The sequence below is a fragment of the Cottoperca gobio genome, chromosome 24, assembly GCF_900634415.1.
Source record: "Cottoperca gobio chromosome 24, fCotGob3.1, whole genome shotgun sequence".
NCBI lineage: Eukaryota > Metazoa > Chordata > Actinopteri > Perciformes > Bovichtidae > Cottoperca > Cottoperca gobio.
Window position 1 is genome coordinate 9,482,727 of NC_041378.1, and position 15,699 is coordinate 9,498,425.

Sequence of the window (15,699 nt, forward strand, 5' to 3'; positions counted from 1 at the left end):
CGCCCCTCCCTCCGTCAACAACTGGACTCCAGCTATTTGTATTTTCACTGCTAGCCTGCTAACGATATTCATTGCGTTTGTAAAAAGGCGAGTTAGCAAATTTGGATGGACATTTATTCGTGTTTGTTTGCTTGAAACATACTCCATCGATAGCTCGTGCCGATGTGCAGTCAATGCAAGCCAAAGGACCGACGAGAGCGGAGAGATCGCCTTGCTTACCGTCCTTTAGCCGCCACTGAAACCAGCTACAGCTAACACCTCAGGAGAGATCTCGTTAGCTGGCTGGCTGACAGCTGGCTCGGTTAGCGACGTGCCTTCAACAGTAACGTAGCTAAGATTTACTCCCTGAAACAATGAATCGTCTCTGACATTGGTGAGTATATTTCATGTGTTTGTGACTTAGTAATATCAGGTTATTACATGTCATTTGTTTAGAGTCGCTTCAGCGTTGCCTCGCGAGCTAACTGCCTGGCTTGTTTGTAGCAGCAGCTGCACAGAGCCACGCCTGGGCCATTTAAATGAACGTCTGTGGCTGATGGCATTAGGAGCTGTTTTAGCTTACAATGTTCAGCTTTATAGCACCGAAAACCATTCCACTGTTGTTGTCTTTTGGTTTACAGAGAGGACTGAGGCCCAGTTGGTTGTCACATTGGAGTAACCAGAACTAGCAAAGGTGGGTCTTGGTTGACTCTACGGCGGTGCCATTGAAGATAACAGGGTGAGCCGTCAGTCCACTTGCCGATGAACCCCTGGTTCTGACCTGCCAGAGCTGCCAGTATGATGCCGGTGAGTGCACACACACATTTATTCTTCCAAGATATGTGCATTGACAACTTTTTATTATTATTATTATTTAGAACATGACGAGTACAAGGCATATTTGCATGCCTCATTCATCAAAAATAAAATAATTACATAAAAACTTAAACATATCTAGTAATGAAAAGTGCTTTCTTTTCATTTCACTCATTCTTCAAATAGTCTGGGTTTAGTCTTAAAGTATCTACATTCATGTATAATAACATTTTTTAATAATTTGGACTGCTTCATGGTTGCACAAAATCAAACCTGTGTGGAAATTGTCAAGTGTAGTTCTCTCTACAAGTGTAGTTTTAACCCCATCTTTTAATTAAGTAAAAGATTATGATGAAGAGCACAGTTTGACTGTCTGACTCATTGTGCATGCACACGATGCAAGATTAATATCTGTCCATTTGCCTTTCCCACCGCCACTCAACTAATCTATAATCTATCCTAGAAACAAAAGCTTAACTTTATCTACTATGACTTTAGCTGTTGAACACTAACTCTGCAGCCTGCATAGCTGCAGGACTTGCATGTTTCATGTTGATGGTTACAGTGACACTAGGAAGGGGACATATAAACAGGGCTTGTCAAAACTTGATGGACAGGGATTTGGGTGTATCTGAAGTCTCTTTGCTTTTAGCACAATGAATAGAATAAGTTTTCCTGCTTATATGTGCAATATTGAACACATAGAATTTCACTCCTTAGCTTCACTACCTCTACTCTCTATAATAATAATAATAATAATAATAATAATAATAATAATAATAATAATAATGCATTTGTGTTGCATAATGTAGAAAAAAAAAAAAAAGCTGAATGTACTGTAGGCTTTAGTACATGATGAATGAAGACCTATTTTCGTTCTGTTTTCCCCGGTGTTGTTCAAGACGCTCTGTGTTGCAAAGAATAGAATACCTGAATGGCAACAGTATAGGAGTCGTGCTTTGTTGGAACCTCTTTTGTTATCTCTTGTGCTGACAATGCAGTGATGTATTGTGGGTAAAGTGATAGCAGCCCCTTTTGGCCTTCAGGTAAAGGGGGAAACATGAACTCAGATGCAGGATAAGTTTATTGTTCAGTAAGGTGTCGTCATAAATGAACTTGATTCCTGCCAGTAAAAATACAGTATCACGGTAACTTCAGAGGCTTGTGAGTTTTTCAGGAGTACAAGGTGACAGAGGAGTAACTCCTTATTCGCCACATCCGTCGAGTTCTCGGGGTTGAGTGCGATGGTCGTCTGTGTAGACGGTTGTACCCTGTGGCACCAATGGGCTATCAGAGTCAAAGAGCCAGTGGAGCAGAGAGGCAGCCCTGCACTTGGGTCTCGCGTGACTCGGGCAGCCAATGAGACCGTGGCAGATCTAGGTCTGTGTGGCTGCGTCGACTAATGCTCTGTTGTTAAGGGGAACTTTTGAGCTGAGTAGATTGTCAAGTGGCATTAATCTCACACAGTGGAGCCGGGGCAGAGTATGATTTACAGGAAATGTAAACAATGCATCTTATTGTCGCTTTGACCATTTTTGGAGGTATGCTGGACCTGATTTTAAATGGCAGTTCTAACAGAAAGCGCTCGTTATTAAGCCGTAAAATGCCATACATTTGAATATAACTTTTACCTCAAACTCACTGTGAACAGATGCAATAGTGAGTTAATTATTTATTTAACAATGGTCACCTATATCAAACAGCTAGATCTCTTTCATATTGGTTGAAGAGAAAAATACATTATTTATTGACTCTTCCTCTCATGCACATTAGTCAGCTTTCAATCAAAGGGACACATCCTTTTTTTTTTTTTTACATCTTCTACGTTCTTATTCCTCCGTCTAGATTTATATTTTCTCTTCAACAAGCAAATACATTTCCGGATAAGAATATGAAAATATTTGTTCTTGATAGCTACGAGCCGTACAAGCTCTACTAGATTAATCTGTAATAGCAAAGCCAGTGTAGTTCAAACTTGAGTTATCCAGCTTAGCTTTTTTTTTTTTTTCAATTTCATCTAAAACCCAATTGCCCAACTACAGGAAAGACCTTTTTACATCCTATGTATGTATCAAACATAAAGGCATCGATTTTCAGTTTTCTGTCACCCTTGATTCAGTTTATTTTACATTAGTACCCAATCTTTCCTCCATGTGGTTCATTGCCATTTTAGCCAGATGGGCAGTGTGTGGCATATTTTGCTGCATGAAATGTGCGATTACACTTTTTTTTTTTCTTCTCAAAAATGTCAAAGGCAACCTCCTTATGTTTTTTATGCCATGTCTTAAATCGGTGGCATTTGTGGAAGTTTTCACTTCAAAGTTTTCGCTTTCAGGACTCAAAACTCTGCTCGATCTTTCTTCTTCATTGTGGGTACGTCCTCTTTGTGAGTAAATGAGTGACAGGATTTGTGGGAGGAAATGAGTGTTTGATTCATCCTGCTGGAGATCATGCCAGCAGAGCATCCTACTCTCCCTCTCAGGAGTTAAATGATAAATGCCCCAATCTTCAGATACTGCCCACTGTAGCATTATGCATCAGGTAAAAGGGACACTGTATGTTTCTACTCATGAACAGCTAGGCCTGTTGTACTTATTACACGATCGCCTGATAGCGATTATTTGAGCTGACTGCTGTCAAAAAAAAAACTTGGAATGGATGGAAACATGGTGGTATAAGAGTGGCACGGGTCCTTTGAGAGAGTGAGAGAGAGTGAGAGTGAGAGTGAGAGTGAGAGTGAGAGTGAGAGAGTGAGAGTGAGTGAGAGAGAGAGAGAGTGAGAGAGAGAGAGAGAGTGAGAGAGAGAGAGTGAGAGAGAGAGAGAGAGGCCCCGTTCATTCCTTTTTGAAAGTTGTTCAGTGGTGCATGAAGGCAAAAAAATTGACTTCCGAGTTTAAAGTTACCTGGATCTTCCAGCGATGTTCCGCATCCATTGGGCTTTTAGAGCAAGCGCTCAAGCATTTCCTTTAACCCCGCCTCCCAGCCGCTCGGTCTCTGAAAATAAATATTGATTCGTTATCAATGCAACTTTTGTGGACCTAATGCTATAAATAAGAGCTACTTGAGTGTTCTTACTGGGAAGTTTATTTACCTCCGAAAAAATGTTTCCCGTTATTTACAAACATCTTCTTTTCAATGGGAAAAAGTATTTTAAGGCCTAATTGCATCATGTGGCGGACACAGAAGTTGTAATTCCACAGTTTGGCCACTATGAAAATTGGCATCGCGTCCATTTATTCGTCCTGGGGACTTGGAGCAGACGGGTGGTGGCGATCAGAGAATAAATTAACGCCAAAGTTGTCATGTGGTAGTACAGTGTAGGTTTCAATTTGTCTCTGAATAAATGCTGCCATCGTGAACCACTTTTCGGTTACATTATGTCGGCCTACACAATAGTTTTTGAACAAGCTATTTAAAATATACACCTGTGCAGCAGAGAGAGGAGAAACATAGTTTCAGCAAACTAATTGAAGATAAATTGACAATCCTTTGCCAACGACTGCATCATATTAATGAGATTTAGGTCTAGGTCCCAACAACGCCGCTGTGTGAACAGATGAAGACAAAACATTTGTTAAATCGCAATTATTTGTATGACATGATCGTGACAGCCCTGTGTTCAGCCAACTTACGGTATAAGGATGATCACCTTCCTGCTGCCCTGACCAGCTTGCCAGTCACAGCTGCAGCCAAAGTATTCTCATTAGCAGGGAGTAGTCGGTGTTGCAGCCACTGGCACATCCCAGGGACAATTTTCCAATGGAAGGAGTTGTCGGCACCCTCCTCCACTACCCTGTGACTCCCTCTCTCTATCTCTTGCTCTCTCTCTATCTCTCTTACTGTTTGTTTCTCTTTCTCTCTCTCCCCCCCCCTCCTTCCCCGAATTACACACACACCAAGTGTTTTTTTCCTCCCAAGTCTCCTCTGCAGCACTTTTCAAATGCACGGCACCGCTGTCGGTTCCAGAGGTCTGCTCGGGATGGCGTAACAATTAAGTCTCATGCCTGCAAGAGCGGCAGTGCTATGATGAAGAGGTTTGTGACTATAGTGTTACGCGGCCTTGTCAGCCTCTCCAAGGAAAACCCCATTTGGGCAAAGGAGCACCACCGGCCACCAAAGAAGGAGAACAGGAGGAAACGGAGGGCAGTAAAAAGAGCCAAGACCATGGGCAGACGCAACTTAGTGAGAGCGGTTGGTATTTCTCCAGTGGTCAGTCAGCTGGATCGCTGGAGTTTCTCCTTTCTACGCTGTCACTATCTGAACGCATATTCACATGATTTGGTAGTTTTTATTAATGCAAAGTTATATTTTAGAATATTCAGTGTTGGCTTTTTGTGAGCAGTTTTTAAACGAGGTGCAAATTTGCGCCTTAGCGTGTTGTCAGATTGATTATTTGTGTGTCCTGATTAATTGAAGGTTTGTTTCGATGCGCTCTGAAGGAGATAAGTCTGTGTCATCGTCATAAATAAGTGTTGTTGAGGTCATTATTGGAGATTACAATGGGCTGTTTCTTTTTGGTGTTTTTATTAGTTGACCGAGTCAATCATCAGAAAAATAATTGGCATTTATTTTGATAATCTATTAACAGTTAAAGTAAATTATTTATGCTAAAATGGTAGAAGATGCTGATTTCAGCCTCATAAATATGGAGATGACTTTTCTGTTTCTTATTATAAAGTAAATATCTTTGAGTTTGGGTCTGGTATTGACATTTTTCACTTTGTTCTGACATTTTATAGACTAATCGATTAATCTAGAAAATAATCTGCAGTTTAATCGATAATGAAAGTAATCTTTAGTCGCAGCCCTATTTATTTTTATTATTACAATATTTCTTACATTGGACACTATTGTAAACCTAAACGTAAATAAGGATGCACAATATTTCCCCCTAGAACTAATTCCAATAATAGCATCAGTCTTATCTGTATTGAATGTGATGTTGCTGCTGGCTTCACTGGGCTGTTTTGTGTTCACTATTTTTCATCCTGTACTACGTTGTGTCTTATTATGCAGCTGGTAGCACTCCAATATTGCTGGGGGATTAGCAAAGTAATTATCTATCAGTAAAATGTAGACATAACTAGTCTCCAGCTTACTTACAACACTTTTCTTTTTTCTGTTAATGCCCTTGCAGATCAGGTCCCAAAAATGACATCCATTACTACTCTGTCTGGGCTTTGGGTCCTAATAACACTGTAAGAATCAGCAACATGAAATCATAGATGGATGGTATGGATGCATAGTATTGTTTAGGGACAAAGTGTCACAGCTCCAGTACCATTTTCCTCAGACATAGTTTCATAATAAGTTTCTTAATCAGTGTGGCAGAGGCTCCAAAGCACAAGTGATTATATTGTTTCAGTTAGGCTGCTGCAGAAAATGTCAATGAATCACACGGCTGCATTATTACAAAGGGTGAGTCACTTTGTCTCGGTGAAACTCCCGGAGTAATAATCTATAGGTAGCTCAGACGGTGACTAAACTTCGATATTACATGACATACACTGACCATTATTGTAGCACTAAATGCATCCTGAGGCCACGTGTACGTACGGTATGCATCAATGAAGCTTCATCGCACTTTGGAGCAGCCACTAAATCAGGGGTTCTCAACGGGGTCGGCAGCGCCCCCCAGGGGGCGTTCAGAGAGCCTCGGGGGGCGCTGGAAGCAATATTTTAGAAAGGGGGGCGTTCACGTGTCTTTGGGGGGCGTTTGTGTGTACGGCCCGCGAGGTCATTCATAAACGCACGCAAGAAATATACTCCAAAAAAATTAATCCAAATCTAGTCAGATATAGAATAAAACCGGCGACTGACTGTTTTTCCTGGCCAAGGTCAGGGTCCTTGAACACAACACAAGCGGTCGTGTCATCACGTGGTCAGGTCATGTAAAAGATCTTCAATATTAAACTGTCATTGACATCAGCGAATGCAGCATGGTGAGTGTAACAAAGAGAGGTGGATGCGGCAATGTTTCCAGGAGAAATGGACGAACGATTATTTATTTGTGGAAGTAAAATGCCAGTGTGTCTAGTTTGTACGGACGTGTTTGCGGTCATGAAAAAGGCTCTCGAGCGTCATTTACAGCAGGAAACATGCCGAACTGAAAGCACGTGTGCGTTTGGATAAAGCTAACGTGTGTTTTTAGACTTTTATTTTGCTGAGCGATAAAGTGCTGCTTGAAAAAAAAAAAAAACACTGCTCGAAAGCATTAATATTATTCCAAGGATACACCATGAATCAAACTAATCTGAATTAATGTTAAAACACGGACTCTGGTCGGGACTTGCGGCAGCAGACGAGCTGCACTTTGGCTGCTTGTAGCAGCAGAGCTAACACCCGCAGAGCTAACACCCGCAGAGCTAACACCCGCAGAGCTGCTGCTGATTCAGGCTGTGCGTTTAAACACCGCGGACATTTTCGCCTAAGTTTCTGAACGTTGTGGTCGATGTCGCTCCATTTATCATTAAAGTGTTGGATTTTTTACTTTTTTTTTTGCACTTTGTCGTTCTGTCTTTCTCCTTTCCTCCGCTCGGTGTCTGACTGGAGGTGTTCACGAAACGGAGAGAATGTGATGAATGCGCAAAGCAATATATTTAGCGCCAAATGGATAGCGGGGCGCTGGCCCAAAAAGGGTTGAGAACCACTGTACTAAATGATGCATGTGTAAACTACATGAATTGATGCATTACATATGTTTTACTCCCTAAACAATGTGAAGTGTGTAGTTGGTGCGATGTATTCTTAGTTGGAGGTTTTGGCTCATTGATTTGACAAAGTGGATAACCGAGCCCGTTGATAGCAATGCTTCATTTGAAGTCTTGATTCACTTGGTTTTCTTAGCATTATACTTCAACTGTTCAAAAGCTTGCAAAAGATGGAGTTAAAAGTCATAGTGGTGTTGGTCTAGTGGTACGCCTTCCAAACAAAACACTAGAAGGTCGGGAGTTCAATACCAGGCTGCCACCATTGTACCCCTGAGCAAGGTACTCCCCTGAGTTGCTCCAGGGAGACTGTCCCTGTACCTAGTTCAATGTAAGTCGTTAAAAGAGCGTCGGCTAAATGACCTGTAATGTAATGTAATAAAAAGCAAACTACTGAAATATAGGGAATGTGGATTTTCAGTTTTTCTACTCTGTTTACTGACAACCAGCTGAACTCGCATCCATCCTGCATGAAGGTCACAATAAAACTCTGTCTTTTCAAACACATTATTTTGTTTTGAACATCCCTCCAAACTCTTGCCGTAGTTATATGTACTCTCCATTTTGGCTGTCTGCACTTTACTTTGTGATCGCTTCACTGTCACATGAAACAGGAAGGCACACCTCAACCCCCCCCCCCCCCAGAGTGAACCGATAAAAATCTGGCAGAAGGAAAAACACATCATGTGTATGTGCTGTAACACTGGATGCAGAGGAGCTAATTTAATCGATTTTGTTTTCATCTCCCAAAAACGAGTTTTAAAAACAAAGAAGTCAAAGTGAATTGTTTTAGTCTGGTCTAACAAGGCAGATGGTCAACATTATCACGTTGTCCTTCAACGTAACAGTCAGAGTTCGATGGCACTTGTTTAGAGGACATTATCCGCTGCTCGTTTCATCCTGTTTTATGGCTTTATTTAACCAAGACGTCGATTAATCTCATAGGATTGTCAATTTGTGAAAAACACAAATTCTCCTTATTTTACATCCTAAATTAAAAGTGGATCTGTGTTTTTATGCCCTACAATAGTATTTAACCCAGCGAGTCAATTTTCAATCACTGAATCTTCTATTTTCTTATCAGCTTGGATCATCAGGATTATTATTATTATAATTTATTTATTTTTGCCTTCTTCCAGCTTTGATCCTTTAGGTAGGTGTGTGTGTGTGTGTGTGTGTGTGTGTATAAAATACCAAAAGAAAAGCCCATTAAAGGTTTCCTGAGCCAAATTGATGTCGTGAAATTGTTTATTTTGACTCCATAAACCCTAAAATATTTCAGTTTACAATAATACCACACTTTTTAAAAATTAATTAATTAATATTTACAAATACCTGTGACCATGACTATTTTAAACAACTGATATGACAACTATAATTGTCATATCAGTTGTCGTCATATCAATTGTTGGTCAAACTATAATAAGAAACTCTGGTCCGTCCTCTCGTTATTGCGGCACTATTTGTGTTTGCAAAATATTTGGAGTTTAATTTACAGAAAATTGCACTTTAATACATCACGATCACAATATTAGTAAAAAACACTTTTTAAAACTTCATGGATATTTCCCCAAATGCTTCAACCCTAGCTGTTTGTTGATTTTCTATCAATCAGCTGGTTGATTCACAAAGACACACTATGTAGGCGGTGCCATACAGATTAGTACAAAGGTCATACATGCATTGCACTTTGCCTCGTCACCCTAATAGTCGGCTGCAGGTGTGTGGACCGGTAGTGTTGGGCAGTCAAATAGCTGCAGGTACAAAGGAACAATTGCAGCCCGCTGAACACACTCAGGTTATTGCTTGACGCTGCATTTAGGATGAAGTTCATTTAAGTCCTCTTGTCTTCTGCCTCCAGGCTATTACATTTAGTAGCTCACATTTAGGAAGATGTATTGAGGAGAGACTCAGAGAACCATTGACTCGATGTGTCGTGTCCTGAAAGTTATTTGTTGAGAACTTGGAAAGTAGTGTGTGATCTCTGCAATTACCGTGGTTACTGTTGTGTGAGCACAGAGCCAAGCATGTGGGGGCTTGCATTGCTATGTCTTACCTCCCAGGTTAAAAAGTGTATCTTCAATGCCACGGCAGGCCCTAATCATAGTAAACAGAAATGTGGCAGGTACAGGCATGAGTCCAGCAGCAGCTCAAACTAACTGGTCTGCAAAATGTCGCATCAGCAGACTTGGCAACTCAAGAGTCGTTTCTTGTATATCTCAGATGTTTTCATATTTTCATACACGTTCGTATGATCTGCCACTTTTGTTTTTATGGTTTTCTTTCCTGATTTTCTTGTTTTTTAAACATTTTTATTCTTTCATCTTTCAGATGATATTGACGGTGTACCTAAGCGATGGGGAGCAGGCTGTGACTGAGGTGCCCATCACCCCTGAGACGACGTGCCGGGATGTCGTCGAGTTCTGTAAAGAGCCCGGCGAGAGCGGCTGCCACCTGGCCGAGGTCTGGAGAGGAAACGGTAAGAACTGGCTGCTTGTCATAAGAGTCCAGAATGCTTTTCTTGTGGGACGCAAGAAAGAAAGAATACCCATTCACACCAGTAATGCATGAAGGTGAAACTCCATTATCACTGCGCTTGACACTTCACTTACATGCACAAGTAATTATATAAAGCAGTAGCCTCTAGCCTTCCTCATTAATGTAAAAACAAGTACATCATTAAAGAAAGATCAGGTGCCGAGCAGGGCTAAGCATGACTACCTGAGTGGAAAAAAATGAAGGCAAAAGACCCTCAAAAGAAAAAAATGTATTCAACAAAAATCAGCTATTACTAGACTGCAGTAACGTACTGTAAGTAGAAATGTGTAGGTCAGAAAAGGGTTACGTGCTGGTTCAGTCCACAGCACTGTCACAACAGATTCCACTCGGTCCAAACGACTTGCTCCCTTCACCACAGTCGTGCTGACACACCCGGTGTTATCAGCGTTTTTTGCTGAGGGGCCACTCCCCTGCTGAAAACAACATCCCAGCCAAGAGCTTTATTAACCCACGCGTTATGCAATGGTGTTCGGCTGGTGCCTGACAATGCAGCTGTCTGCCCCCGAAACCTCCTAAAACCTCTCTGTCTTTGTCTCTTTGTCTCTCTTTGCCCACAGAGCGCTGTCCTCTTGAAATGTGAAAAGGTTTTTATCGGGATGTCATCACTTGATTTCATTCTGAAAACCCCTATACTGCCAAGACATAGATAGATGGCAGCATAACTTGCCTTGGATCATATATTTCTCTGTTGTTCTTCGATGGTCTTTACTTTATTAGTTTGTTTTATTTGATCATCATAGTCAATCATCAGAACATTAACACCAAATGCACAGACTTTCCCGCTCCACTCCCAAGCCAACTTTGCATTGGCCTGCAGTGGGACACCTGTATTGTGAGCTGGTTCATCATCACATACTGCAATACATGATCCGTAGTATATGATCCCTGCAGATATATGGCAGGCTGTAATCCAGCTCAGAGTTGAACAGAAACAATCCTAAGAAAATGAAAGAAACTTGAGCTCTCTGCTGATAAATGTTGTTGTTACCTGCACTCAAACTCTTTATTTTTCGTTTATAAGTTGCAGACAATAACAGTGGTAAATAAATGTTACTTTAAGTTCAGCAATTATGTGTTTCATTTGTTAATATTAATAATAACAGATGCAAAAATACCCCAGCAATATATCGGCCATTGTCCTCCCTGCTCTCTAAATATCGACATTGAAAAAGCCTTATGTGTCGACCACTATTCAATAACACTTCTCTGTTAACTATGAATCTACAGCCAGGAGACCGGTAAAAACTGTAACACAACCCTGTAAAACCACTAATTGCAGTTTTTTCACTTGATTTCTAACTATTTTAGTTAGTGAGCTTTAAAGGTACTGGTGAGTGGATTTTGTAACCTTTGGACAGAACTAGTCTTGCTGTTTCTGTTTACAGTCTGTGTGCTAACCAGCTGCTGGCTGTAGCTTCATATTTAACACATATGAAAGCAGTTTCAATCAAACTCTCTGCAAGAAAACTAAAGTCAATCTTTTTTCTTTAAACTGTGCTTTTAACTGGCACACAACATGTAACATTTGACTTACTGAACATGTACGGACTCGATAACTGAATCAGATCAGTTGTTTTTACAGGAGAAAAACATGTTAAACAAATCTTTACTTTTCTGTCTCTTTTAGAGCGAGCGATCCCCTTCGAACACATGATGTATGAACATCTGCAGAAATGGGGGCCTCGGAAACAAGAAGTCAAGTTCTTCCTCCGGCATGAAGATTCACCGACTGAGAGCAGTGATCAAGGTGCGTGTGTTTTTGCAATCTCCTCTGTCTGAAGGTTTTCCTGCTCTTTGTGGTCTCTACATGAAAGATTGTGGAGTTGAGGGTTGTCAGGGAAATTCCTGACACCTGTTATGGCTCGCTGCTCAACCATGGTTGGTGTCAGTCGATGTTTCTTTTTCCCAAAGTGTAATCGATGCTTCATGGGGCATGTCGAAGGAATAAATCATTGCCTCATTTTCACACATACAGGCGTTTAATCAATCACTGGAACGCGCTCTTCACCCGATCAGGGACTCACTGACACTGAGATTAATTCCAATGTTGGAAATGAGTTGAAGTAAGTGTGTATATGAGTAGACATGTAGTACACATGGAGTTAACCGGCGACAAAAAAGAAGCAAACTCATTCTGACATGAGCCTGATTCATATTTGATATAAATTTGGAACTTGACAAAGAAAGTGTATTTTTGCATTAAAGGCCCCTTCATGATATCCGGTGATTTTTAGTAGAAGTGCAGCATAAGTGACTAGTTGTTTTATCTCTTCCTGTGAAGTTTTAAATCATTTACGCTCATCTTTCCATCAAGCCTTTCTTGTAGAAAAAATAAGAAGTTTGAGTTTCGGTGGCTTTAGTCAGCAGCGCTTGTCCCAGTTCTTAAATGCCTCTGTCATGAGCAATCAAGTCAGTGAATTTTCAAACTATTCCTGACAATGGTTGTTGCCTCTGAATCTGCACGCGTGTGTGTGTGTGCACGCTTGTGTGTCTCTGCCCTGCCTGTGTGTGTGTGTGTGTGATAGCGACTGTTTTTTTTGTTGTTGCAGGGAGTCAGCAGTCTCCGGATCAGACGAGTCGCAGAAGTGGAAACACTGGAGAGAAGCACAGTGAGAACGGGGTGAGACTCAATTAGCATTATCTAAATGATGTTAAAATAGAAATGTACTCTTACGGAACAAATCCAGGCTCATAGGCCATTATTCAAATCCCTTCACACAGTCATATATATAAAGAGAGAGACCAAATAGAACAATACAATATAAATACTAAAGTATTAACATAAAATGGCTTCAAACTCAATCTTCAAACCAGCATCTAGCTCGCGTTATTAGTCTCTCTTTCATGGGTTCAGACTGTCAAATGTGCCGTCCTGTCAGCACAGAAGTTGTACAAAGCAAATGACTCAGATATGTACACAATATGGTGCAGACATTGCAAAGGTGGAAAAAAATGCTTTAAATCTCAGTGGCTTTCTAATAGTGGTCGGTTCTCTCTCAACTGTTTACATCAAGACTGCAAAGTAAGTGTTATCAAAGGTTATTGTTCTTCAGCTGACATGATTTCTTTACACTGTCAAATTGTTCGTGTACTGTGGCAGCATTTCTGTGTTTTCATAGCACATTACAAAAATGACACAACTCCAGTCTCTGGTATGAGGTAAAAGTATCAGTGTCTGTGGATACATGCGTCTGATATGAAGCCGGTGTTTAAGAGTAACATCACAGACCCCGGTGTTGCAGAGCTTCTCCATTTCCACACAGTATTTCCCTGTCAGGTGTACCCACTGTTGTGCATGTTGAGCTCTAGCTTAAGGATGTGTGTATGACTCTGATAAGAGCAGCCTCTGGCGTGGCATCCTTTCTCTCTACGACCATCTGTCCCAGATTTCACAAAAAGGAAAAAGTGTCGCGGTCAAGGAATCGTAACTAATTCAACCTTAAGGGTGAAGGCAAGAATCCGGCTCAGCAGGAGATGGAAAGGGTTGTTGTTTTTGTTTTTTTATGACAAGATTGTAGCACAAGAGCAGCCGGAAGCCATTCCTATTTATTATCCTGAAAACCCAAAACTTTTGACTATATTTTTTTTATGGATCTAGAAATAGGTTATTGATCGAATCTCCAAGCGACAGTCTTGTGCTACTAACCTATAAAACCCAACTCTATTTTATCATCAGTCTTTGTTTAACATTATCAGCTGCATGGCCGGCTACGCTTAACCTCCCGAGTGCCGAGGCTGTAGTGTGTCCGAGTTTCTTCCTAATATCTGATTTAGAGGATTATATCAGTCAGCCTGCTGGATGATGTAACGGGCCCTAAGAGGATCATTGCTTTGGCTTTTCCACGGGCTGCTGACCAAACCCCAGGGGCTTTCTCTCCGCCATGCAGAGCTGATCATCCTCTGAGTGGGACGCTGCCTCGTAAAGAGCAGAGGTGCCTCAAGGGAACGCTGCAACGATCGCACACATTTTCAGTATTTCTTAATATCACAGTTTTAGCTAAACATTATTGATGATGACTGCTTATTGGCAGTATTTTAAACATTACATTTCATTTACCAAGAACTGAAATGGTAAGACCACAACAAAATGTATCGGGAACTATTCTTGGTAATCGATCACGCATATTAAAGTGATGTTTCAAGCAGAAATACTAAAGATTGTCTGGTTCCAGCTCCTGTTTTAATGTGAGGATTTGCTGCTTTTCTTTACCATTTATGAAAGTTAACTGAATATCTTTTTGGATTTTTGAGAAACTGAACAAGCATTTGAAAAGACAATGCCACGGGCCCAGAATTTTCTTTTTCTTTATTCCGACCTACATCGCTTGAAAATATCCAACATATTTATTAATAATGAAGATAGTCGTAGCTCTATATTTGCCCATTTCAACAACATGATGATCATTTGTATTATCTCTTAATCTGCAGTTTATTATATTTGAGCTATAATCATGGATCGCTCTCCATTTCAGACACGTACAGATCTCCACAGTTGTTGGAGCGAGTAATGTAGACTCCCATCAGTGAGGCTGAGGTCTGCTCAGTCGGGTGTTTCTCCAGCTCCCTCTTCATCGTTGTCTGAGGGCGTGTGTGTCTGTTTCCCCCTCGGGTGAATTGTCACTGATGCAGTGTTGCCTGAGTGCATCTGAGCGTGTGTGTGTGTGTGTGTGTGTGTGTGTGTGTGTGTGCCAGTGGCTTCCCTCGCTCTCCACATCTCGACCTCGGTTGAGTCACCTCCCTCCTCCGAGTCTTCCAGACACTCTTGTATATCTAAAGGCCTTAACAAATGCCAGGTAGGAAAACACTGCATGAGCCACATGGGCGAAGCTAATGCAGTGTCCGTGTCTTTAGAGATGAGATGATGCATGACACGTATACAAAAGTCAAATTATTCCCAAAAACAAGCATGTTTTATTCAGACAAGATGAGTCACAAAAATGTCTGCCTCCTTTTTTAGGAGGAGCAGTGCATACAATATTTGTATGTTTTGCGTGTCGTGTTCATTTCTCTTTATTATATTATTTATGTCATGTCGTCATCCTTTCCATGCCTCTTACTAATCTCTTCACGTTTTTAAAAAAGCACTATCGAAACCAGTATTCTACATTTCTCAGTCTGTGATGGGAAAAATAAATAAAACACCATGACATTTTCCTGCATCGCTTCCTCCCTCTTTGAACACGCTTTCCTAAAGGCAAAGTCTCGGAGCACTTCAACATTTCAGTACCGCTTGTAGTTGAGAGAATTGTACTCGCTGCTCACTCAGTATGCAGTTCTATTGAAGAGTAGTCCGCCAGTGTGTTGACGGCAGCAACTTCTTTTAGGATACTCAGAAGTCTGTAGAATGAGAGTTTGGGGAAAAACAGAATTGAAAGTGATGGACAGCTTTCACACATGGATGCTGATTTTTGGCTCAAGAAGAGGATTTCATTGAAAGTGTTTATGGAGGTGAACCATTTTTTACACATCTAAGTCTGTTTACAGATGTTGGGGAGTGCTACTGCACATGTGTAAAAGTTGTATAAAGACGTTTGGTGCTCCAGAGGGAGCTGCACTAAATGTGATAGATTGCCTGAAGTGATGCCACTTGAGTCAGAGTCCAACTACAAATCCAAAAAATGATAAAGATCTTGAGGTG

The 15,699-nt window shown here is 41.0% G+C and overlaps 1 protein-coding gene across 1 annotated transcript in view; it reads left to right on the forward strand.

The window, feature by feature from the left end:
* LOC115028809 (apoptosis-stimulating of p53 protein 1-like) overlaps positions 1 to 15,699 on the forward strand; it is a 29,599-nt gene continuing 13,900 nt past the window's right edge. The window contains 5 exon segments of the mRNA XM_029462651.1: positions 1 to 373; positions 621 to 786; positions 9,834 to 9,981; positions 11,689 to 11,808; positions 12,611 to 12,681. Of these exon segments, the coding sequence (XP_029318511.1) occupies positions 778 to 786; positions 9,834 to 9,981; positions 11,689 to 11,808; positions 12,611 to 12,681 (348 nt within the window). The 5' untranslated portion in view covers positions 1 to 373; positions 621 to 777.